The sequence below is a fragment of the Lissotriton helveticus genome, chromosome 2_1 (assembly GCF_964261635.1).
Source record: "Lissotriton helveticus chromosome 2_1, aLisHel1.1, whole genome shotgun sequence".
Taxonomy (NCBI): Eukaryota; Metazoa; Chordata; class Amphibia; order Caudata; family Salamandridae; genus Lissotriton; species Lissotriton helveticus.
The window spans coordinates 876,730,786-876,756,425 of NC_136059.1; the positions used below are offsets into that span (position 1 = coordinate 876,730,786).

At 47.8% G+C, this 25,640-nt stretch overlaps 1 protein-coding gene across 1 annotated transcript in view; it reads left to right on the top strand.

Moving 5' to 3' along the window:
* Window positions 1-25,640, top strand: part of SLC12A2 (solute carrier family 12 member 2) — a 439,949-nt gene that overhangs the window by 179,786 nt on the left and 234,523 nt on the right. The window contains exon 6 of the mRNA XM_078675608.1: window positions 478-588. Coding sequence (XP_078531734.1) covers window positions 478-588 — 111 coding nt within the window. The remainder of the gene's footprint in view (window positions 1-477; window positions 589-25,640) is intronic.

Consider the following 25,640-nt stretch of genomic DNA (forward strand, 5'->3'; position numbering starts at 1 on the left):
TTTAATTTTGCTGCTTTGCCGTTTTAGCCTTGTTTCACAGTGCCCTTGATCAATTAAATACCATTGTCTCATCCGGACTCTGTGAATGAATGAATGTTTAAGATGTGGAGCATCCTATTCAGGCTCCTAAATTGACTAGTATTGTTAAATGTGCTCTCCCGACCTTCTCAGTGGCTTTGTACACATTACCAAAATCTGCTAACTAGGCCAATTGCTGCATCCTTTTTCAAAGCTAGTGTGTGATGCGCTGTCCCGGAGCGGAAAGGCATTAACAGCTTCTTTCCAGTGCTATTCTACTGTACTATTATTAGAACTAAAATTAATTTGTCTCATATCTGGGCAGTGTTTATTGAATGTTACAGGTGCTCTTTTTAACGCAGGCTTTATTGATTGAATGAAAATGTTCCATTATCTTGTGAACCGGAACGATATTGCTCTCCCCTGGCTGTTGTAATAAAGTGTGCATTTCTTTTCTAGGAAAATGATGCCATTATGATAGACGGGATGAATGACATCAGAATCATTGGAGCCATTACAATAGTAGTTCTCCTGGGTATCTCTGTAGCAGGCATGGAGTGGGAATCAAAAGTATGTAAGCACATCATTCGAAGCATCTCGATAAAATGTTTTCATATCCTGCTGCCAATAGCTAGGCATTTTTTAAATGTGTTTTAAATGAGGAGTCTTTTTTTAATGTTTTGAAACTCTTTTGTTGTACATACTGGTTCATACATGAAGGGAATGTTCGTGTAGAAAATCCGTATATTGAGTTTTAAATTGATTATTCCACTTGCCCCTAACTATTCACAATGCTGTTTAGGGATAGAATCCTTTTTTTATCTTCTCCTTTTGTGAGGCAGCATTTCTTCGTATCTTTGTGTGGGTGAAATATTTCGTCACTATTTCCACCAAAATCTATTGCTAAAATAATACTATATTGCCCATTTCCTTTATGCAGATGTTTAACCAGTTGATTCTCTGGATGTCTGTCATCTTGTAATTTAGAGATCTAAAAATATTTACACTTCCTACTTGTTTTTCAAATTGCCTGTTACTCTATCTTGGGGCCGTCTGCTACAGTTGTTATGCCCAAAAGAGATAAGTGGTGTAATGTGTTAAATTTAGACTATCTTCTTTAGGCAGTATTTTCTTTGCACTCATCTCATTAAGCAGTACAGATTTCGGAACAGTTAAATAGGTTAAATGTTAGCGCAAGTGAATACTTGATGTGTAGGGCCACTAAGATCGATAAAAGGTCTTCACAAAACTCTAGTTGCAGGGAGGAGTGATCTGATGCCAACTCAGACATTCAACGTATGCAGATTGCTTGCTTCACTTCCCTGTTACCCCACATCCCTAGCCATTATTAACGGTCTACTTGATACTTAAATTGCTAGACCTAAAAGTATCTAGATCTCTTTATGCTCCTCTCACCCACTCAGAAAGGAATCCCTGTGCTATCGGTACCACAAGTATAAACACAAATATTTATCCTCTTGCAGCGCGGTCTGGTTTAACACTGAAAAATTAAGAAATGACTAATCAGATTGCCCCAGTGAATAAACTACGGTGTTCAGTAAGATAATATTGAAATGGATAGATGAACCCCACTGTCACCCATACCCCCAAACCTCAAGGCTAAATTTGACCGTGCTGATAGAGCAAGACATGCTATGCTGAAGATCCAGTGTCCTCTATGACGTACCCTGAAACTGTTAATTTTCTGATAGTGCCAGCGACAATAGCACCTTTTTCAGTGAAGCTGTCCATGTAAGCGCCAGCCAGACTACAGCTTTAAAAAAGTGGTACCTACGGTTCTGGCACTGTGATATTACGCTTGTTAAGATGATGGTGTTGCAGAAATACTTCACTAAAATTAGCAAAATAGTCACCTACTTGTTAGGTTGAACACCTCCTAGTCTGCGTCAAAATTGTTAGTGAAAATGGCCTTTTCATTCACATATTATGGGCATGATCTTAAATGCTGGCAAGGAAGACTTAGGGATTTGTCTGGTAAATTCGGTCCTTTGAAGACCGTATACCAGCTAGAAGTGCTGATTCACTTGCACTTTCTGCTACCTCGGAATTCAAAGGACATATGTAGATACATTGGGTCAGATGTACTAAGGTCAAATTTCCCAAAGGAGGTCCGAAATTGTCCATTGTGAATCAGATTTTGTGAATCTACGTGTGTACTAGCAGGTCTCCTTTCAAAACAGGGACTCGAGTGGTACCAAAACAATCTGCCTAATTAATGGTCATTAGAGGGGTTGCAATTTGCGTCTGCATGCGAATAGCAGCTATTAAATGAATGGTGGACTACAAGGTACCGCAAACTACCATCTCTTTTGATTGCTGCCTAAAAAAGAACTTTTTTGTATTTTTTGTGTTTTGCTGCCTGTATTTCTTTAAAGCTTTTGGAAACTGGACCATCTCGTTTCTAAAATGGAAAGGTGTCCAACCAGTCAGTTCACATCTCCGCTCGTGAGACGGTAACTGATCAATGGTTTGCAATTGGAATTCTAGTTGGACACAATTGATACATACCATACTGGCTTGCAGTTTTGAAGGCATGCCCCTTTCAAATTATAATTTACTATGGTTCGGAAAAAACCTTTTCGATTCAGAAAAGCTTTCCCACATAGCGCGATGGAGTTAGTTTGATGAATCTTCACGAAACTTTCCAAAAGCAAAGTTCATCCACCTCAGCTCCTTCCTGTAAAGTTTCTGGGTGATCGGTCCAGCGGGGGCTAAGAAAAAGGGGTCCAAAACGTAAAATTTCCATGCATTTTTCATGGACTGTTAAGACCGGTTATAACAAACTGCTGGATGGAATTACCCCAAATTCAGCAGAAAGCTAAGACTTGGTCAGATAAATAGGCTTTTTTTGTGATTTGGTGTAAGTTTGTTAAGTAGTTTTTTGAGATATAAAGCATCAAAAATAATTGTATATTTTGGCAGTTGGGCTCGCGAGAGCCTAAAATAAAAAATGGAGGCATATGACTTGTCGAGAGGCCAATTTTTCTTGTGAGCCTTCACGCTCTCGTGCTCTGATTAGCTGGCTGTTGGATATTAGAAATTAAATTGCTGCCATTATTGTTTATCGTGAAAAATTGAAGGTATTCTGAAAATGAAGTAAAAAAAGGTATATAATAGGGCAGCAGAAAAGTAAGCTCCTCCCCCCCCCTTAGATTTGGAGGAGTGTCTAAGGGATAACTACTGGGAAGATAATATATGTATATTGTTCAAGTAATTTTTATGATCTTGCAAGACTCGTGTGATGGTTAATAGTATAAAAGAGTAGATGAGTACTCAATACACTTTATTTGTAGGATTGCATATTGTGGTCTTTTTAGTTTGAGAGGAAGTGTGTAAGATATTAGATTAGATGTTTGAATCTTTTTATTTTTTTTAAATGTTATGATCTTGCAGGATCAGAAAAGGTAGGAAGAAATAGGTGATTGAATACACTGCTCTGCACACTTTTTATTGTATGAAGGAGTCTTACTGGAGTTGCTGTTTATCAGACTCTACTATTTATGCTAATTTGTTTGAGCAGAGTTGTGTGTAGTTTAGGCTCATTCAAGCACCCTACTATGCACACCCAGCATCTGAGAGCGAGGTCTGAAAGGAGTTCTCAATCCCTCCCCCACACCCTACTATGCTCACCTGTCCTCTGAGAGACATTTCTGAAAGTAGAGCTCAGTCCCTCCTCACACCCTACTACGCGCACCTGTCATTACAGCGAGAGGTCTCTGCAAAAAGGCCAGTCCTTCCATACACTGTCTCACGCACACCATTCATCTGAGAGAAAGGTCTTAAAGAGAGGACAATCCCTTCCCTTTCCCTACAACACATGCCCGTCATCTTAGAGAGGTCTGAAATGAGAGGCCAGTCCCTCTCCACACCCTGCTACTCACACCCATCATTACAGAGAGGTCTCAGCAGAGGCTAGTCTCTCCACACACCCGTCATCTGAGAGAGAGGTCTGTAAGGAGCGCCCAGTCCCTGCCCACACTCTACTATGCACACTTATTGTTAGAGAGAGGCCTCAGCAGAGGAACCAGTCCATCTACACACCCTAGTATGCACACCTGTGATTTTGAGATTAATTACTCCTTCAAAAAGATGGCTGGCAAAATGTCTTTATCAGTGTTAAAGTAAATGAGCAAATCAACCATTTCTATTGAATATTTATCTGTTTAATACTCAAACACAGCGCGATTAAAGATCGAGGGCACTTGTGACACATTGTGCGTGAGTGCGCGAGAATCTTTTATTATTTTTAATCGGACCATTACGGCCTTCTTTATCGGTAATTGGCATTTTGTGTTATTGTTGGTCGGGGCATTTTTAAAACTTGCACAGTCAGTTGCGGGGATCGTATAGTGAGACCTTACCTGCACTTTAGCTATTCTCGCCGGTCCACCGCTTCTTTGTCGTTTGAGTGGAGAGAGAATAGCATCACTTCCAGTTTGGAGGGTTGGCGCTCTAGTGGCCCGGCCCTATAAAAGCAGATGTGCTGCAGAACGCGCAGCGGACGCGCAATTAAAGATCAAGGTCACTTGTGACACATTGTGCGCGAGTACGCGAGAATCTTTTATTATTTTAATCAGACCATTACGGCCTACTTTAATGGTAATTGGCATTTTGTGTTATTTTTGGTTGGGGCATTTTTAAAACTTGCAGTCAGTTGCGGGGATTGTATAGTGAGACCTCACTTGCATTTGAGATATTCTCTCCGGTCCACCGCAACTTCGGTCGTTTGAGTGGAGAGAGAATAGCATCACTTCCGATTTGGAGGGTTGGTGCTCTAGTGGTCTGGCCCTATAAAAGCGGATGTGTTTCAGAACGCGCAACAAACGTGTGCAGCGGCGCGCCAAAGGCAAGCCCGTCTGCACCCATCCGTGTCATGGAGGCGGAAGGAGCGGGAGACGCTGTTTGCGGCATTATTTCTTATGGTGAGCGCATTCGCTATAGCAGTTAAGACTTAAAGAGGCATATGCCTGCTCTGCATTGTTATAATTGCATTATGCGGAGGGGGGGGATTGTGGCTCCTTGGCATGTAATCATTGCAATTGGACCACGGTGACCGCTCAATAGGTGAGATTGCACCTATCCCAATGGGAATGGAAACTCACATTGTAACACCGGGGTCGTATTGGCAGGAAAATAATATTCAAGCCTTTTTACTTAATGTACGCTTGCTAAAAAAAATGCCCAACATATATTCGACCTCATGCTAGAGTCCAAGCTAGATATCTTATTTTTGACTGAAACATGGCTCACAGAGACGTCCAATGCCACATTAACAATGGCTATACCCCTGGGCTATTCCATTTTCCGAAAGGACTGCACTACTACTTTGCTGGGGCAGCTGCGGGCTATATAAATCCGAATAACATAACATAACTACTGGGAAGGGGTGGGGGGGTGTTGCAATAATTGCCAAAAGCAACAGAAATAGAGGGGACGGAGTGTCTGGGCTTTCATATCACTATCTCCACCCACCAATCTGTGGCGGGAGTTCTAATGTATAGACGGCCAGGGCATGCAGGGACCTTCCTAAGGAACATAGCCACTTCAATTGCATCATTAGCTCCAAGATTTAAGCACTTTCTGATCCTAGAAGACTTTAATGTCCATATGGACAACTTGGAGAGTTCTGATACTATTACACTACAGGAGACTTTGGAGATCATGAACTTACTTCCTTATGTATCTACGCCAACCCACGACAAAGGACGCACGTTAGATCACTTTTTTTTAACATCCCTATATTAATTGAGGAACCTATTCCCTTAGCTTGGACAGACCACTTTTTGATAGGTTTGCAGATTGACAAACTAAAGAAATAGACCCTTATTCCTGGGAAACAGCCATCATTTACAACAAGAGCTTATCATAAAATTACCTCTGAAGCACTAAGAATAGGACTCTCCTCTAACCTCTTCCTCGTGCATAGCAAGATCGGGGCTGATGCCACTAATCTTGACAATTGGATAAAGCATGGCATGGAGGCTATGGCCCCGCAGTCATCCCTCTCTCGACAGACGATAAGGCCGTCAGCGCCTTGGTTTAACGACACGTTGAGAAATTGTAAGAGCTCCTGTAAACACCTGGAAATAGTGTGGAGGAAAGACTTTGGTGAAGATAGTAAAGCACTATATAAAGAGGCACTAAAGAGGTACCATAGTTGAATTTTTGAGGCAAAGAAAATTTTCTTCTCAGCCAGAATTAAGGCGTCAGGGAATAAGAGTTATGACATTTTTTTAATTGTTCAACATTTTATCTCGCCGAAAGCAGCAGTTTCTAAAAGGAATGTGTCAGAAAACTGGAGAAGCCAGTTGGCTTCTTTCTTTAATGAGTCTCAGATTCAAAAATTATTAGCTACCTCGGAGGGGTCGCAGGCCGACTCTTTCTGCTCTGCACTTAACTACTCCGGTTGGCATCGCTACCATCCTTCAGTTTCCTCCTATTACCCTGGAGCATTCTCTGAACATAATGAAAAACTTAAAATCGGGGTCTCCGTCCGATCCCTGCCCTGCAAAATTACTCGCAACTATGGCGGAAATCATTAACCCAGAGGTCAATAAGGTTCTGAACTTGTCATTTAAGTAGTGGACAGGTTCCATCTGTTTGGAAGAGGGCCAAAATCCTCCCCCTGCTAAAAAAAAAAAAAAACTACTGCGGATCCTAATATAACATCTAACTATAGGCGTATTTCCTCCTGCCTTTCTTTTGCGAAATCTATCGAAACATTTGTCCATCATTCTATAATCACAGATTTCACTGAAACTCACAGCCTTCTACATATGAGTCAATCCCGTTTCCGTGCTAATTTTATCACGGAGACAGCCTTACTCGAGATATCAGAATCTATTAAGGAGACCCTAGATATAGGAGGAAGAGCAGTTCTATTCCTACTTGATCTGTCCGCTGCTTTCGACACCGTGCCCCCTGACCGTCTCCTACAAAGGCTAAGTGAGTGTGGTCTTGTTGGCATGGTGTTAGAATGGTTCTCCTTTCTGAAGGACAGGAGCCAAGAGGTTTGCCCCCCCCCCGGCCCCCTTTTGCGGCCTGCATTCCTCCTATAAAGGTAGGTGTCTCAGGGATCCGTTCTGATCCCGCTGACGTTCAACCTGTTTCTGGCTCCTCTCGCCCTCCCTGGCCGAGGCTCATGGTGCAACTATTATAGCCTATGCTGATGATACTCAGCTGTTGTTCACCTGTAAAAAGGGCGAGGAAGCCCGATGGAGAGAAAAAAAACAAATGTCTAAACTAGGTTTTTACATTGTTCAAAGTCAACCAATTATAATGTTATCCTGAGAAATCGGAGGTGATCCTTTTTGGCTCATTTACCCAGGAATCATGGAGGTGCTGGTGGCCTAGTGATACATCACCCCCTCACTCATCAGTAGGAGCAGTGAGAAATCTGGGGGTGAAAAAGGATGCCTCTCTTGACATGAAAATTCCGGTCAAATCAGTTGGTGGCATCTGTTATGGCATCCTGAAAATGCGCTGGGGATTTCTCCCCCTCCTTTCGTTTACTCATAGGACGGTGGTCCAGGCTCTTGTAACATCTAGACTGGACTAAGCAAATGTGCTCTATTCAGGCCTTCCGGACTGCCTCCTGCAGAAACTCCAAGTCATACAAAACATGGCTGCTAGAGCAATTCTTATGCTGGGTCCTAGAGAACGGATCTCACTCCATCCAAAGAATTTACACTGGCTGCCGATCCGCAGCAGAATTCACTTTAAGGCCCTTGTGCTGGCCTTTAAAGCACTCCATGGGATAGGAGCCCCATACATCAGGAAGTGGGCGTCTTTCTATACCCCTAGCAGAAATTTAAGCTCAGCTCAGCTCTATCTGATGACGGTGCCTAGGGTTGCTCGATCACGCAGGGGCAGCCTCTCCTTTCAGATACAAGCGGCCCATCTCTGGAATAGGCTGCCCACTACACTTAGACAATTGGATGATTTAGGACTCTTTAGAAAACTTAAAACATGGCTATTTCGTGATTAAACTATCCAAAGAGTCTGCCTGGAAACATTTTTATTGTATGCTCAGTTCATCGCCGGGACACACTGAGTAGCTGTGCGCTTTATAAATAACTAAATAACATGACATACAAAGATTTTACAAACCGTGAACCATAGCCTGGTTTGTTACAATAAAAAATATATATATTTTACTAAAATAATGTTGGATCAGAACATATATAATAAAGTAACTGTACCATACATACATCCCAAATAATTTTTTGTTAAAACCCTAGTAATTTACCGAAAACAATTAAGGTTAAAGTAACATCATCGTTGATTTTGTCAGTGTAAACATTAACGTTTTGAACTGAAAAGAAAACAAAACCCAGAAATGTACCAGTTATACTTAGCAGCTCTACCTGTAACTTTCCCACCCTGCCATGCACTGCTGATGACCTCACATTATGTTATGTTATTACCTCACTCATGGCATGTTCTATGACATCACTGATTTTTATAGGACCTAATTTCCATAGGGAGAGCATTTCTTGTTTTGCCAATAACTTTGGCGCCGCTTGACAAATCTTCATGAAAGTTTGACAAGTTATACATCCGTCAGTTCAGCTGCTGTGCTGAAAGTTTCGGGGTGATCAGTCAAGTGGGGGCTGAAAAAAAGGGGGGGGGTTTCAAAAATGTGTTTTCCGCATGCCTTTTCCCATAAGGATTTTGAATACGACTCCAGCCCAAACTGCTGAACGGAATTACACCAAATTTGGCAGAATGCTAGATGTTGGTCCAGAAAGCATGCGTTTTGTGATTTGGTGTAAATACGTTAAGTAGTTTTAAAGATATTAAAGGGCTATGAATATAGAAATCTAGGGACTTGGATCCACTGTCCCCGTGCTTACATCTGAGTGGCTGCCAGCATTTCTACCAGGAAGGGTTGGCAGCCATCTGGGGACTCTGCTTAAACAGAGTCCCCCCCCCCCCCCCCCCGCCCCCCCCCCCAACAAAGATAAGTAGGCTGGGTAGGAATACCCTGGACCTCCTAGGAGTGGTGGCGGGGTTAGAAGCTATTCTTAAAATCAAATTTTGCCACAAATGTGCGAGTGGATCCGCGGGTTCATGGCAAAATTGAAAAAGACACTCCTCTTTCTTAGAAAGCCTCTTGGTGGGACAAATGCCCCCCCCCTCCCCCCCCCCCCCCTCCAAGGCTTTTGAAAAGCACCGGGGCTTTGTAGCATTGAATGCAGGGGGGTGGAGGGTGCCCATCACTGGGACATAAAGTTTCCCTCAAGTCAGAGCAAACTGCGGGTTCATGGCAAAATTGAAAAAGACAATCCTCTTTCTTAGAAAGCCTCTTGGTGGGCCAAATGCCCCCACCCCCCCCCCCCCCCTCCAAGGCTTTTGAAAAGCACCGGGGCTTTGTAGCATTGAATGCAGGGGGGTGGAGGGTGCCCATCACTGGGACATAAAGTTTCCCTCAAGTCAGAGCAAACTGCTGACTGGTCCTGCCAAATCAGAGCAAACATTCTGCTGTCAGAAAGCTGAAACTGTGTTCCCGCTTGTTGAGAGCTGAGGTGTCCTCCGTTTCTGCAGGCAGGGTAACGAGGACAATTGCTTTGACACACTGCAGCTCCCTGAGTGTCAAAGGAATGTCGGTACCCGCAGGAGGCGGGGAGCCGGCAGGGAACACAGTGTCATTCAGTTTCCCCCTACAGTTCCCAGCAAAGATGCTGGGCCCTGGGGGATGGGGTCTCTGGGATGTGGGTGTGTGAGTGGGCATACAAAAGGTTGTATGGGGGAGTGTGAGTGATTCTGTTGATTCCATCAGTGATGCAATTTGATAAATCATCAGTGATGTCACTGACCATGTCATGAGTGATCTAATGTGAGGTCATAATCTGTACATTGTGAGGGTGTAAGTTCTCGTTAGCTCCGGCTCAGATTTCACTCTTCCAAAACCATCGAAATCCAGCAGTTGTTTCCTAACCATAACGTCCCTGTATCATTTGTGTTTTTTTCATAGAATTTCTAAGGATGTGTGTGTGTGTGTGGGTATATGTGTGTATATATATATGTATATATATGTATATATATGTGTATATATATATATATAGATATATATATATATATATATATCTATATATATATATATATATATATATATATATATATATATCTATATATATCCCTATCCCTGAATGGCACTCTACCCCCGCAGGGCATGGGATGCCATTTAGGAGCTGGAGGTATATAGTTATTCCAGTAGCATTTGTCGCAGGACTGTTCTAGTTGGGATTGTGTGTCCATAGAAAATGTATTTTTTTTTTGGTTGCTTTTGGATCTGTAGCAACAAAAAAAAGCAAACTTGACATACTTCATTGCCGCCCCCCACCCCGCTGCCCGGTGTGACGCTTGTATTTTGTAGGGGGAGAGGGGCGTGTGGCCTCCTTCGTGCCCTGGGGTACCCCATCCCCTGGGAAGAGGTAAAAAAAAGAGTGGGTGCTGTCCCCTGCCTGGAGCCTAATTAGGCCCCGGGAACACTATCCCAAGGGGCCATCATACTAAGTAAAAGGAGAGGAGGGCTGTGCCGCCCCCCTCCCAGAGCATTTAAAGGCCCTTGGGACTCCATCCCCTGTGGCTGGCTTAGTTACTGTTTGAGATCCCACCCCCAGGACAGGTGTATTCCTGCCCCGGCAGGGAAACACATGTCTGCGCCCGTCTGGTGGGGAGCAGACTTTGGCTTCCCTCCCCACAGTCCTGCCAGCATGTAAACAGAACAGATGCTGCTCCCAGCCCGGAGGGAGCAATGTCTGCTCCCCCACAATGCGGAGAACCAACTAAAGCCACAAGAGTCCTGGGGCTCTCCTCGTGGCTCCTGTCGTGGTGGTTGGTGGGTGCCAGGGGACCCACCTAGGATTTAAAAATGCACTGGAAGTGGGATTCCTTGGGCCAAAATTGGCTCTGGTAGGGGAGGCTGCATGCCCCTCTCCGTTCCCCCCTTTCCCTGAGCCTATTTTAGCCCCAGAATCCCCATTCTCTTGTGTACCTCTAAATTATAGGTGAGTGCTCTAAAGTCTGTGCGCGGTGTGGGGTTAACAGTCTACTGGAGGATAGGCCACAAGGCCTGGCGGCATGCCGAGACCTGTGACAACCCCTCTGTTTGCGCACAGCCTTTGTGGGTGGCTGCCTGCGGGTAGCTGAACGCAGGGCTCCCCTCAAAAAATCCAAAGGTTAAAGTAGTGTTCTAATTAGGTGAAATATTCAGTAGCAAAGTAAAGATTTAGATTCCAAAAACCTCAGAAATTCACCAGTTCTAATTAACGCACATATTACTTCACTCCTGACATCTTCTAGGACATCATTGACAATATCACTGCAAGCTTTACCATAAAAATTATTGATGAGAAACCCAAACTGCGTGGCTTGGGCATGTGCTATAGTTACCTTACGACTCAAGTTATAGTTATTTGAGAACTAATTCTGATGCATTTCTTTGTTGTGTAGAGTTTAGAACTTTACTTTGTTACTGAACATTTCACCTAACTAGAACATTACTTTAACCTTTGTGTTTTTTTTTTTTAGTGTGTGTGTCTGTTTAGTCATTGAAAAAAAGCAATGGTTAAAGTAATGGTGTAGTTAGCTTAAAATTTCAATAACAGTAAAGTTTTAAACTCAAAACACTGAAATTCACCAGTCCCATTTATCTCAGATAACTATAACTCATGCCCTAAAGTAACTAATTCCCGACCCCATGGGAGCAAGACGGTCCACGGGGAAGGAAGCCCTCTCAACCAATCTGATGGCTATTTAGTCTCACCCCCTCACAAGCCTCTTGCAAACGAAACCATCCAGATAGACAAATATTTTTTAACCTTAATATCTCAAACTGCGGAATCGTTTTACACCAAATCACACTTTCTTGGCCAAACTCTAGCTTCCTGCCAAATTTTGTAATTCTGTTCAGCCGTTTGTTGTGTAGACTTTCAAAAAAAGTCAATGGAAAATTCATGGTGATTTTCAGTTTTTGGAACTCCCCCCTGCTCTTTTTCTCACCCCCATCTGCTTGATCACCCCAGAACATTCCAGGGAGGTTTTGTGAAGATTTGTCAGGCAAAAGCAAAGTTATTAGAAAACCAAAAAATTATTTTCCTATGAAAACACTGGGAGAAAAAGGTGGGAGGACTCGCTTCAAACGCAAGCACCTTGTGTCTACAAAAGTCTCTGGTGTATAATTCCTCTCTCTGAACTAGCTCTACCACTTGGATACTACAGTATCTAGCTGTCCCTCTTCATCCTACTCTCCTGAAGAAGAACCGCTGCAACCTTTTGCCTAATTAATTAGCTTTCCAGGGTCGAAACGTAAGTGCTCCACACCCACCCATGTCCTACGGTTTCATCGCCCCAAAACATAAATTAAGTTTTGTGCCAGGGTTTTGAGAAAACATGGGAAACTAATTCTAGAAGGACAGATGTTAAATGAATTACTTATCTTACTGTTGTACACTCTCCTTTGTTGTATATCATCCTTTTATGCATAATATCACATTGTCACTCCATTCACATATTTACGAAAAGTCACTCACTTGTCAGAACAATCCATGTACAAACTGAAATAAGAGTCTGTGTAAATCACTTGAATAACGTTTTTGGTGTGTTTCTTTCGTTTCTTCATATCAATTATGGCATGCTAAGAAATAGTTCTATCCGACAGAACCAATTGTAGTTTGGTTAAATGCACGTTCTGAGGGACACTGGGCTACCCCATTATTATTAACGTCGCCAGTCTGATTTAAGCATATGAATATATGTTGTTAGCTCCTGTGTTATCTTTCATTGAGTCGCATGTCCACCTCTGAATCCCTTGTCAGCGATCTTTAAATGGTTTTCTCATAGTGCTTTAAATTCTGAGCTATTGTGTGCTTTTGGAGGAAGTAGAGTGCTTGGCTCATTCACCCGATTAGCCAGTGTGAGGATTTTTCATTGAGGTGAATGTGTTACTTAACAAACCATATTGTTTTCGCCTTTAGGCATGTTACTGTTGATTGTTACTCTAGAGGCCTGGAATATAAGTGGCACATTTTGGAGGCAACCACTTGCAATATAACGTAACACCTAAATGGGTGCAAGAGAAATGTTGTAATGTGCCTGGAAATAGGACATTTTGTTTACCCAGTGGTTGCTGGTACATCCTTTAAGCATGTTACACTTTAATTCACAAGCAAGGCACAAGCCTGACTGCTAGCTCTTCATACAAAATCCAAGATTCACCTCAGGCAGTTGTAAACTGAATCCGTTAACTGCTGTACAAGTGAGCAATACATGTTGTCCCATTTCCAGTACGAAACCAGAGCAATTTCTTCTGTTACTTCCTAGAGCAAAGGGAGGACAAACACATCTGATTAGTGAGGACTTAATATTTATTATCAAGTTAATTTTAAAACCGGTATTTTAAAAAGAAAATCTTAGTGTTGGTTCCCTCCTTCTGAAACAAAATGTAATTTGTTGTTCTGATGTATACTTCAAACCACAGATTCCTTACATTAAGTAAATTTTCGAGCACCAGACCAGATCTTGAGAATTTCAAACTATAGCTACCGCATGTCGCCAGGTGATATAACATTGCTTTGTGGCAACCCCGCAAGGCCACAGAAGTGATGGTGGAGAACAGCACGCATGCACTAACCTGGTTGACATTGGTTCTTTTCTTTTCCTGTCCTTCGATGCAGACCTGGAGTACCACTCAACTTGTCAGTCTTCTGACATTTTCTAATTTTCTCACAGTGTGGCAGTGAAAAGATCTCGCCTGTATATTGCTGAAAGCTGAATTCTTATTTATACCACTACACTATTAGTCTATGATGCCTGGGCTTCAGCCGTTTCAAAAGTGCACTCTGATGCTCATACAGTTGATCAGAGAGGGAATGAAAGGTGTATGTCATCCAACATAAGGAGAGGTCTCATTTGAAAAAGCACTTCAGCATGTGAGGCTGTTCTTGCTTCATGTCACAAGGCCGATCCATTGCTGTATCTCAGTAGAAGTTCTCAGGTAAGTTGAAATCCAAAGCAAGTCACAAGGGCAAAAGTCAAAGTGGAATGTGACCCCTTTTTGCAACTCTGACAGGCAAGAAGCCATGCATCTACTACTCCAATGACACTTCACCTCCAATGTGGACTGGCTCTGAACCTGTTCCACAGTTGGTGCTGGCACGCCCCAAATTCACTGGGTTATTGTCTACAAATAGAGGCCATCAGTAAGCCAATATTGCAGACTTTTAAGATTCTAAAGCTCCCTCTTGAGTGCCTTTGGACCCCATGCAGCTTCTAGGGCCTCCGGCCTACCACCGGCGAGCTCGTCTAAGCCACGAACTGTCCCTCTGGGACCCATCACCAGCCCTGTGCTGATGAAGGTCCTGACATCCATTCTGAATCCAGAGTCCACGTGTGTCCCTACTGGATCTGGTACTGACATCTGGCTCTGACCCAGAACGGACATCTGCCCAATGCCAAACTGTCCTTTACAAAATCACTATGGCACAGCCAACAATAAATTAACCTGCCTCATTTATATGCAGTCTACAGTGTTTTCCACGCCTATGACAAAGACACACTAACTGCTTTCCCCTCCTTAAAGTAATGAATGGCTTTTTGAACTGCTGAATGCAAGTGAGTTGGGCGCCTCTCCCGAGAGTAAACTTCACTTGCCACCTAATCCACCAGTGGGGGAGGGCTGCCATTATAGTTTTGGCGCGCAGATCAGCAGACATCCCCCTCCTACAGCTGCTTAGTGCCCAAATTGAACCTAATTTACTAACTGTAATTCTTCAGCCAGGGCTGGCTCCAACGAAACCCTATTTCCTTTTAATGAGTCACTCAATCAATCAATCAATCAGGTCATTTGTAGAGCGCACTACTCACCCGTAGGGTCTCAAGGCGCTGGGGGGGGGGGGGGGTGCCGCTACTGCTCGAACAGCCAGGTCTTGAGCTTCTTCCTGAAGGCGAGGTGGTCTTGGGTCAGGCGCAGGTCGGTCGGGAGGGAGTTCCAGGTCTTGGCGGCCAGGTGGGAGAAGGATCTTCCTCCTGTTGTCGCTCTTCGGATGCGGGGGACGGCGGCGAGGGCGTGGTTGGCTGATCTGAGGAGGCGCTTGGGAGTGTAGAAGTTGATCCGGTTGTTGAGGTAGCTCGGGCCTTGGTCGTGTAGGGCTTTGTGCGCGTGGGTGAGGAGACGGAAGGTGATTCTCTTGTTGACCGGGAGCCAGTGTAGATCTCTAAGGTGTCCGGAGATGTGGCTGCGTCGGGGGATGTCGAGGATGAGTCTCGCCGAGGCGTTCTGGATCCGCTGGAGTCTCTTCTGGAGTTTGGCAGTGGTTCCGGCGTAGAGGGCGTTGCCGTAGTCCAGTCGGCTGGTGACGAGGGCCTGGGTGACCGTCTTCCTCGTCTCGGTGGGGATCCACCGGAAGATCTTACGTAGCATGCGCAGGATGTTGAAGCATGACGAGGAGACGGCGTTGACTTGTCCGGTCATGGAGAGGGAGGAGTCCAGGATGAAGCCCAGGTTGCGCGCGTGGTCCGTCGGCTTGGGTGCGGTGCCCAGGGCGGGGGGCCACCAGGAGTCGTCCCAGGCGGAGGGCGTGGAGCCCAGGATGAGGACCTCCGTCTTGTCTGAGTTCAGTTTCAGGCGGCTGGTCGTCATCCATTCGGCTACGTCTCTCATCCCTTCGTGCAGGTTGGCTCTGGCGGTGGCGGGGTCGTTGGTCAGGGAGAGGATCAGCTGGGTGTCGTCAGCGTAGGAGATTATGTTGAGGTTGTGTTGGCGTGCGATGGCCGCAAGGGGGCTCATGTAGACGTTGAAGAGGGTGGGGCTGAGCGAGGACCCTTGAGGGACGCCGCAGATGACTTTGGTGGCCTCTGACTTGTACGGTGGTAGGCGGACTCTTTGTGTTCTTCCGTCGAGGAAGGAGGTGATCCATTCCAGTGCCTTCTCCTGGATTCCGATGTTGCTGAGGCGCTGTACTAGGGTGCGGTGGCAGACAGTGTAGAAAGCCGCGGAGAGGTCCAGGAGGATGAGGGCCGCTGTTTCTCCGTTGTCCATCAGAGTTCGAAGGTCGTCGGTGGCGGCGATGAGGGCGGTCTCGGTGCTGTGGTTGGCTCGGAAGCCAGACTGTGAGGGGTCGAGGGATCCATTCGTCTCGAGGAAGGCGGCCAGCTGTTTGTTGACGGTCTTCTCGATGACTTTGGCCGGGAACGGGAGAAGCGAGATGGGACGGTAGTTCTTGAGGTCGGTGGGGTCTGCTGTGGGTTTCTTGAGGAGAGCGCTGAGTTCGGCGTGCTTCCAGCTCTCGGGGAAGGTGGCGGAGTCGAAGGAGGTGTTGATGATGTCCCGCAGGTGGGGTGCGAGGACAGCGTCGGCTTTGTTGAAGACGTGGTGAGGGCAGGGGTCGGTCGGAGATCCGGAATGGATGGAGTTCATGGTGCGGATGGTGTCTTCGGTGCTGATCGGGGTCCAGGTGCGGAGGGTGGTGGTGGGTGGCGTCGTTGCGGTTGTGGCTTGCGTTGGTTGGTTGTTGAAGCTGTTGTGTATGTCCGTGATCTTGTTGTGGAAGTAGGACGCGAGGGAGTTGCAGAGTTCTTGCGACGGGGTGATGTCATTGTTTCCGGCGTTGGGGTTGGATAGCTCTTTCACGATGCTGAAGAGTTCCTTGCAGTTGTGTGCGTTGTTGTCCAGCCGGTCCTTGTATGCATTTTTCTTGGTGGCGCGGATCAGTTGGTGGTGTTTCCGGGTGGCGAGCTTGAGGGTGGTCATGTTGTCCGTCGTTGGTTCCCTTCTCCAGGCTTTCTCGAGGGCTCGACAGTTCTTCTTGGAGCTCTTGAGTTCGTCGGTGAACCATGGTGTTTTTCTGCTGCAGGATCTGCTGGGTGGGGTTCTCAGAGGGGCGAGTTCGTCCGCGCAGTCGTTGATCCATTTCGTGAGGTTGTCGGCGGCCTGGCTGGGGTTCGCTGAGTTGGCGGGAGGGTGCTGGCTCAGGGAAGCGGTGAGCTGGTTGGCTGTGATCTTGTTCCAGCTTCTTCGAGCAACCTGTTGCTGGTGGTGGTGGATCGTCGTTCTTCTGAAGGTGAAGTGGACGCAGCTGTGGTCCGTCCAGTGGAGTCCTGTTGCGTGGCTGAAGGTGACGTCTTTGCTGGATGAGAAGACGGCGTCGAGTGTGTGTCCGGCGAGGTGGGTGGGGGTGGTAACCAGTTGCTTGAGTCCGAGGTTGTCGAGGTTGTCGAGCAGGCTGATGGTGTTGCAGTCGTTGTTGTTCTCCAGGTGGAAGTTGAGGTCCCCCAGGAGGATGTAGTCGGCGGAGGGGAGAGCGTGCGGGCTGACGAAGTCGGCGATGTCCTCGCTGAATCGTGTGCGTGGTCCAGGGGGTCGGTAGATCAAGGTGCCTCTGAGGGTGGTCTTCGGGTTGGTGTGGATCTGGAAGTGCAGGTGTTCAGCGGTGGTGAGGGTGTCATCGGTGTTGGTAGTGATGCGGATGGTGTCTCTGTGGATGATGGCGATGCCTCCTCCGGTCTGGTTGTCGCGGTCTCTTCGGGTGATCTTGTAGCCCTCTGGGATGGCGATGGCGATGTCTGGGGCTGAGGAGGCGTTCATCCAGGTCTCGGTGATGAAGGCAACGTCGGGGGCGGTGGTGTCGAGCAGGTTCCAGAGTTCTACGGCGTGTCTGTGGACGGAGCGGGTGTTGAGCAGGATACACTTGAGGTGGGTGCTGCTGGAGTTCGGCTTGGCGGGTGCAGGGAAGGTCCGGATGCAGGTGAACTTGCAGGCGTGGCAGCTGAAGGGTCCGTGGGTGTGCTTCGGGGCGGCTCGGTGAAATCCTGGGATGTGGCCGGTGTTGAGTGCGATGAGGTCGGTGGCGCTGTAGGTTCGTCGGGTCGGCTTCCGTCGGTGGGGGCCAGGGGTCCTGGCGCTGGTCGCGGTCCGGTCGCAGACGGGCGCAGACGGGCTTACCTTTGGCGCGCCTTCGGCGCACAATCGGCGCGCCCGCTGCGCGTCAACGCTGCGCGTTCGCACGGTCGCCATTTAAGGCGAAGTGCGCGGGTGGGCGGAGCAGCTGGGAGGCGGGAGCGGGGAGGGAAACAGAAGAGAAAAGGGGCGGGGCTAAAGGCGGTGGCGGGAAGCGGGAGCGGGGGGCGGCGAGGTGGGCAACACGACGAGAGACGGCAGATACAGGCAAACAAGCACAAATTCAGGACAAAAACGGGGGAAAAATACAGAGACACGCGATCAGGGCACAGGAAGGAAAAAAGAAACAAGCACAAATTCAGGACAAAAACGGGGGAAAAATACAGTGACACGCGATCAGGGCACAGGAAGGAAAAAAGAAACAAGCACAAATTCAGGACAAAAACGGGGGAGAAATACAGTGACACGCGATCAGGGCACAGGAAGAAAAAAGAAACAAGCACAAATTCAGGACAAAAAAAACGGGGGAAAACCAAGGAGAGCGCTCAGGGCGGCAGCGAGGCCGGCGCTGAGGCAGAGGCAGGCACTGGGGGCACACGCAGCAGCTGGTGGCCGTGCGGCGCGGGGGTGTCCCACAAGTGGGTCACTATTATGGCCACTTGGACAATACCATGCTCTGTCCTTCCAGTCAGTCGACTGTCAACAGATGGCTCAGACTGCCTCCTGTTAACCCATTATTCCCCAAGCAACACTTAATGCCAAATCACTGGTGACACAGGTATAAACAAGTAAAGTGAATCCAAATGCCTTTCCAACCAACCCTACCCTCACAATAGAGAATCTAAGTGCATTGACTCCTGGGAAAAAAACGGTTTTCTTAGGCCAGCCACGACTTATGCTGGCTAAATTTAGTCTGCCTGCTGGGCAGTTAGAGCCATGCTTCGTAGTGCACGGTCACTGAAAGCTTTACAGCCATCTGAAAGGACCATTCAGGATAGACAGAATTTATTTGCCAAAGTACGTACTGCACGGTGGCCTGCACGGTGGCCTAGACTGTGTGGGTTTTCAAGTGCAAAAAGATTGATGGACAGAATGCAGAACAATGTCATACATTCACCCCAGTACAGAGATCTGGGCCTAAATCAATCATTTTTTTGCTCACCATGCCATTCCAGTTTGAACCCAGCCATATGCAAATCAGTCTTGACCCTGTGTCCCATGGGAACAGTCCAGTCCGAACTGCCAGGCTAGGTCCTCCCTGGACTGGAAACAAGCCTCCTAGGACCGGTTTTGAGCTTTCAGCCCTCACCAGGATAGCTTGACTCCAGTGGCATGGAGAGCATAGGACCCATTTCTGGGCATACCCATCCCACTTGGGGTGACAAATGCAAAAAAGTTTCAGCTCTCCGTCCATCGCCTTGTGTTTGCTGGGTTTTCAAGTGGGCACTTGGGCTCTGTGAGCAACTCCATTTTAGATGAATCTTCAAGCATCCCTGATGGATATGCTGTCAGGCTTTCAGGATTTTTAGGGAAGAATATTGACTTTTCATTTGAGGAATTTAGTTAGAGCAGTGTAATAGCTCCCTCACTAGCCTTGCTTTCGCTGGCCCGTCCATTTCACTAGCATACCAAGAAATTCAGGGGCTACTCACTAGGTTTGGCATATAACTAGCAATAAACTTTCCAGCTTGTTCAGCAATCAACCCACGTTTTGGACAGTTCAGTTCCTGGGGACAGGCAGTCGCCAAGGTCATGCACATCAGAATGGACTGCAATTATTTTAATCCTCCCCTGTTGCAGAGGATGCCAAACATCTTATTTGACCCTCCCACCCCCAAACCAGCCAGTAGGGACCAAGCTTGGATTTTATCCCCCTTCCATCCTACCTAACTGATAATCAATCACTTCATGTCGATGGTATTGCAAGTCATTCAAAGGGACTACATCTTACTATTTATTTAGGACCCTCCATAATCATCCCCCACATACCATGACCAGTCTTGCCAGACCATGTCACTGTTTTGATACAGGTTACGTGCTATGGCCAAGGGACTATTGAGATGGTGCTGGAAACAGAGGCCAGGTGTGTTAGTTTTGCTACTTATCCAGTATTTGGGTGTCTTTCATAGATTCACATGCCTGAATCATTCCCCGTCGTCGAGACGGGAGCCTCCGGTATATAAAAAGTAATGTCCTAAATACATACATAGAAAAGAATAGGCCCAAAGGTCTCACCTTAGTAGCCTATCCACGTCCTTTTGCAGGAAGGACCAAACAGAGCAGGCCCCAAGGGTCCCACCTTGGTGGCCTATCTGGGTCCTTTTGTAAAAAGGACCAAATAAAGTAAAACAGCCAATCAGCTACTACCTCCTTCTAGAACCTTCCTGCCAGGAGCCCAAGTCTCTCAGATTTTCTACCGCACGTTGTGCTAGGGAGTCTCCACCTGAGTTCTCCTCAGGAATTTCTCTTTTTCTTCAAAAACCACTTTAATTATTCTCTACAGTTATGTCTGATAGTCAGAAGAAGGGTCTTTTCCGGGCTTGTTCCTCCTGCAGCAAGAAAAGACTTCACATTGAGGATAAACATGAGACATGTTTATATTGCCTCTACCCTCACCACCAGGCAAAGGACTGCAAAATATGTCGGACCTTCTCCAACAAGACCCTCAAGGACCGAGAAGGTCGACTTCTGTTGTGGCTCAACAGGCTCAAGACCAAGACTGATGACTTGGTGTCCGAAGGTGAGAGTGTGTCTGGAGTGTCGCATTTTTCCTTGAAGAGGCCAAGGGTTTCTTCCCCTAGCCCCACAGACACCCCTCCTATGAAGACTTTTAAAAAGTCCTCAGAGGGCAAGCCATCTGTGTCTGGCAAGGACCTGCCTGTCCCCGGGAAGCAGCCTCTGGTCCCGACGACGATAGCGTCGATGGTGCATTCAGCACAGAAAACCGTCTCGACGTCGACGACGACAGTGTCGACGACGACGGCCTCATCGGCTTCCTCCTCGACGACGACGCCTTCATCGTCGGCGAGTAGACCTACGCCGTCGACCATCCCGGTCACTCCATCGACGACAAAGATGTCGTCGACGACGAGACCCTCGTCGAAGGCGCCGACGCCGACGACACCGTCGACGAGAACAACGCCGTCGACGAAGTCTACCTCGTCGACGAGGATCATCCGGTCGACGGTGGGAAAGCAGTCGACGACGAGTACACCGTCGACGGTGGGGACTTTACCGTCGACGAAAATGACGTCGAAGAAGACATCGTCGTCGCAGCCACCGTCGACGACGACTACATTACCGTCGACGAAAATACCTACCACGACACCGTCGCTTCCAGCGTTGACGTCGACAGGACCCTGGAAGGAGTCTGCACTCCTATCCCACGCCATGGATGCCTTTCCACCGCAAGTGAGCCATGTCACTGTGAAAATTACTAAACGGCCTATTACGCCGCAGCAGACCTCGCCCGGTAGGATACAACAACTTCCTCCAGCCTATCTACTACAAGGTCAGGAGTCGGACGAGGACTCCTTTACGCAGGCTACTAGTCCATCGGACCTAGTCCTGAAATGCCAAACCACAGACGAGGAGCCGGAAGAGGAGGAAGACCTTCTACAACAACAGGTCCAACCTCCATCCCAGACACAGGTTACTCCTATGGTGTGTCTCCCCGCATCCATCGTCTCAGACCTACAATTCCTCATCCAGGATTATAAGGAAAGGTTCCCGGAGAAACATTCTGCGTCAGCACCTCCAGCTGCACAGGCGCCAGCTCCTTCATCTCGCCATAGACCAACTCACCTGGTCATTGAGAAGACACGTACCAATTCAGGACGCTCCCTCATCTGAAGATGAGGAGAGGGAACAGGAGGAAGGTGAAGTCGATGACGACCAGTCGGACCCGGATGCAGACCAAGATTATGTGGCACATTCTCCAGCCTCTCCGGATCCACAGACCTCAGAGTCTCCACCCGCAGACATCGGTGGATTCCACAACATCATTGAGCGGGCTGCCAAGAGGTTCCATATGTCCATGGAAACTCAGGAAACTGAATGCTTCCTTTATGACTTCAAGGAGCCCACTAGGAAGACTTCAAGATCAATCCCCATAATTGAATACATTTGGAAGCAGGGCAAACAAATCATGCAAGCACCTGCTTCTATACAGGTGGTGGTGCCCAGGCTTGATAAGAAATACAAGGCCACCTCCACGGCACCGGCATGCCTGACCGGTCACCCCAAACCAGATTCCGTGGTGACTCAAGCGGCGCAGAAGAACTCTCGAACTCCAGCCTCGCCTCTATCGACGCCACCTGATAAGGAGGGCAGGAAACTGGATGCCGTTGGCAAACGCTTTACTACCACTTCGGCCATGACGGTCAAAGTGGCTAATTCAATAGCCCTCCTGGGCCTTTACAATCGCCAACTCTGGGCGGACATTGCACCCTATCTTTCAAATCTGCCGGAGGATGTCAGAGAGGAGGCACATTCACTTCTCTTGGAAGGACAGACCTCTGCCTCAGAGCTCATCGATTGTGCCATTGATGCCGCCATGACTGGTTTCCGGCAACTGGCAGGGGCTGCAGTCCTGAGGCGACAGGGCTGGCTCAAGGCCACCACTTTCCGCCAGGAGGTGCAAACCAGGATATTAGATATGCCTTACGATGGCCAGCATCTGTTTGGGGAACAGATTGACGCGGCCCTTACCACCATAAAAAAGGACACGGATACTGCCAAGGCTCTGGGTACTTTACAATTCCGGACCCAGTCCTTTCGTGGCAACCGGGGAAGAGGCCAACCTGCATACAAAGGTTCCTATCAGAATCGGTCTTCGTACACATATTCACAGTCCAAGCCGCAGTTTCAACAGCGACAACCTCAACAAGGACGACAGTCTTCCTACGGCAAGTCCAATTACCGAGGAAGAGGCCAAAAACGACCTGCTGGCAACAGACAATGACTTGTCTCCCTCGCTAGCCCCTCCACCACTACATTCTTTAAGACTTGGAGGGAAACTGAAATACTTCCATCGCAATTGGCAAACTATAACAACGGATCGGTGGGTACTCCAACTCATTCGATTTGGACATTCCCTAGAATTCACCTCTATCCCCCCAACAACGCCACCGTGCCAGCGATCACACAGGCACCTACGATTACTTCTTCAGGAAATAGCTTCCATGCTGCAGAAGGGAGCGATAGAGTTCCACGGGCCCACAAGAATCAGGGTTTCTACTCTCACTTCTTCCTAATCCACCAAAAAGGAAAGAAATGGCGACCAATCCTGGATCTCAGGGCACTCAACGTGTTCCTAAAGAAACAATCGTTTCGTATGGTGACTCTGCAAGAAATCCTTGGTCTGCTGGAGAAAGGGGACTACATGACGTCCTTAGACCTCCAGGACGCCTACTACCATATACCTATTCTCAAAGGGCACAGGAAGTTCCTCAGGTTTGCGGTAGCAGGACGGCACTACCAATTTCGGGTCCTTCCATTTGGCCTCAAATCGGCCCCGAGGATCTTTACCAAATGCCTATCACCAGTGGCAGCATTTCTTCGTCAACAAGGCCACCAGGTGTTTCCATACCTGGACGACTGGCTGGTGAAGGCACCGACGGCGGCCGCCGCAGCTTCATCCTCCAGCACCTGTCTGGATATTTTCCACCGCCTAGGACTGACCCTCAACACCGCCAAGTCAACTCTGGAACCCACCAAGGTCATCACGTTCCTTGGAGCGACTCTGGACACGTACCCTGTCAAGGCTTTCCCCTCTCAGGAGAGAAAAATCAAACTCTTCTCCTTGGCCAAGGCAGTGGCTTCGCGGAAGACTCTTCCGGTCCGCACGTTCAAGTCCCTCCTTGGCATGATGTCTTCATGCATACTGCTCATTCCACACTGCCGCCTAAAAATGCGTCCACTTCAGGAGGCACTGACAAAGCAATGGACTCAAGCCACAGGTTCTTTCGAGGACCGCATACGAGTCACTTGACCCATTATCAATCATTTGCAATGGTGGACATCTCTCCACCATCTGTCAAAAGGTCTGCCGTTCCTGCTCCCAGCAGAGCCACACGTAATAACTACGGATGCGTCCCTGGAAGGCTGGGGAGCAGTCCTCCAGGAACTCCAGATCAACGGCAAATGGACGACACAGGAAACCAAGCTCCAAATCAATCTGTTGGAGTTACGGGCGGTTTCCTAGCTCTACAGGCGTTTCTTCCACGCATTCGTCACTCCCCAGTGCTCGTCAGGACGGACAACACCACGACGATGCACTACCTGAACAAACAGGGGGGGACGCGTTCCATCTCGTTATCTCGAGAATCGCTAGGAATCTGGAACTGGCTTCTGGCACATGGAATAGCGTTGAAAGCGGAGTACGTCCCGGGCAAAGACAACGTCTTGGCGGACGCACTGAGCAGGGAGAAGTCTCCTTCCCACGAATGGGAACTGGACAGGGAGGTGCTGGACAGTATCTTCCAGGAGTGGGGCACCCCGAACATAGACCTCTTTGCCACCAGAGAGAACGCCAAATGCCCAAGCTTCGCAAGCAGGCATCACCACTCAGGGACCCTCGGGAATGCATTTTCCATCGCATGGCGCAACGTCTTTGCGTACGCCTTTCCGCCATTCCCACTGATACCCAGGGTTCTCAGGAAGATGAAATCGGAACCCTGCCCTCTGATCCTCATTGCTCCGTCCTGGCCGAGGCAGCACTGGTTCACGGAGCTTCATCGCCTCTCTGCCCGGCCCCCTCTTCGCCTGCAGCAGTTTCCGGCCCTGATCACGATGTCTCAAGGGCAGGTTCTCCACCCGAACCTGAGCTCTCTGAAGTTATCAGCCTGGCTCCTGAATACCGCGAATTCAGCCATCTGAACATCCCGCAGGATTGCAGAGATGTCCTTAAGAAAGCTAGAGCGGTCAGCACTAACAAAACCTACTCACTAAAATGGAAGCGATTCTGTTCCTGGTGTGTGGATCAAGGCTTGCACCCCTTCCATGCCACTCCACAGCAGCTGCTACCATACCTGTTACACCTTGCGCAGTCAGGCCTTGCGCATACATCCATCAAAGTGCATCTAGCGGCGATTTCAAGGTTCACAAGGACGGCTGCAGGCCCATCTTTGTGGGCGGACAGGCTCATCAAACAATTCCTAAAAGGTCTATTCAGGTCCTTGCCACGACCTCGGCCTATTCCTCCATCGTGGCACCTCAATGTGGTTCTTCATCAACTAATGAAGCATCCCTTCGAACCCATCCATAAGGCAGAGATCAAGTTCCTCTCTTGGAAAACGGCCCTCCTCCTGGCACTAACCTCTGCCAGAAGGGTCAGTGAATTGCAGGCTCTATCCATCCAGGATCCTTTTCTTCAATTCAGAGAGGACAGAGTCATTCTGAGGACTAACCCTCGCTTCATTCCAAAAGTCCCCTCGGACTTCCATCTTAATGAACCAGTGGTGCTTAGATCGTTCTTTCCGAATCCTACCACGGCAGCTGAAAGAACTCTACATTCTCTAGATCTAAAGAGATGTCTTAAATTCTACATCGATAAGACACAACACTTTCGAAAGTCATCCCAGCTCTTTATTGCCTTTAGTAGACCAAGGCTGGGAATGCCCCTCACAAAGCAGAGCATCTCAAGATGGATCTCTTCTGCGATCACCTTTTGTCACGACAAGGCCGGACGGCCTTTAGACTC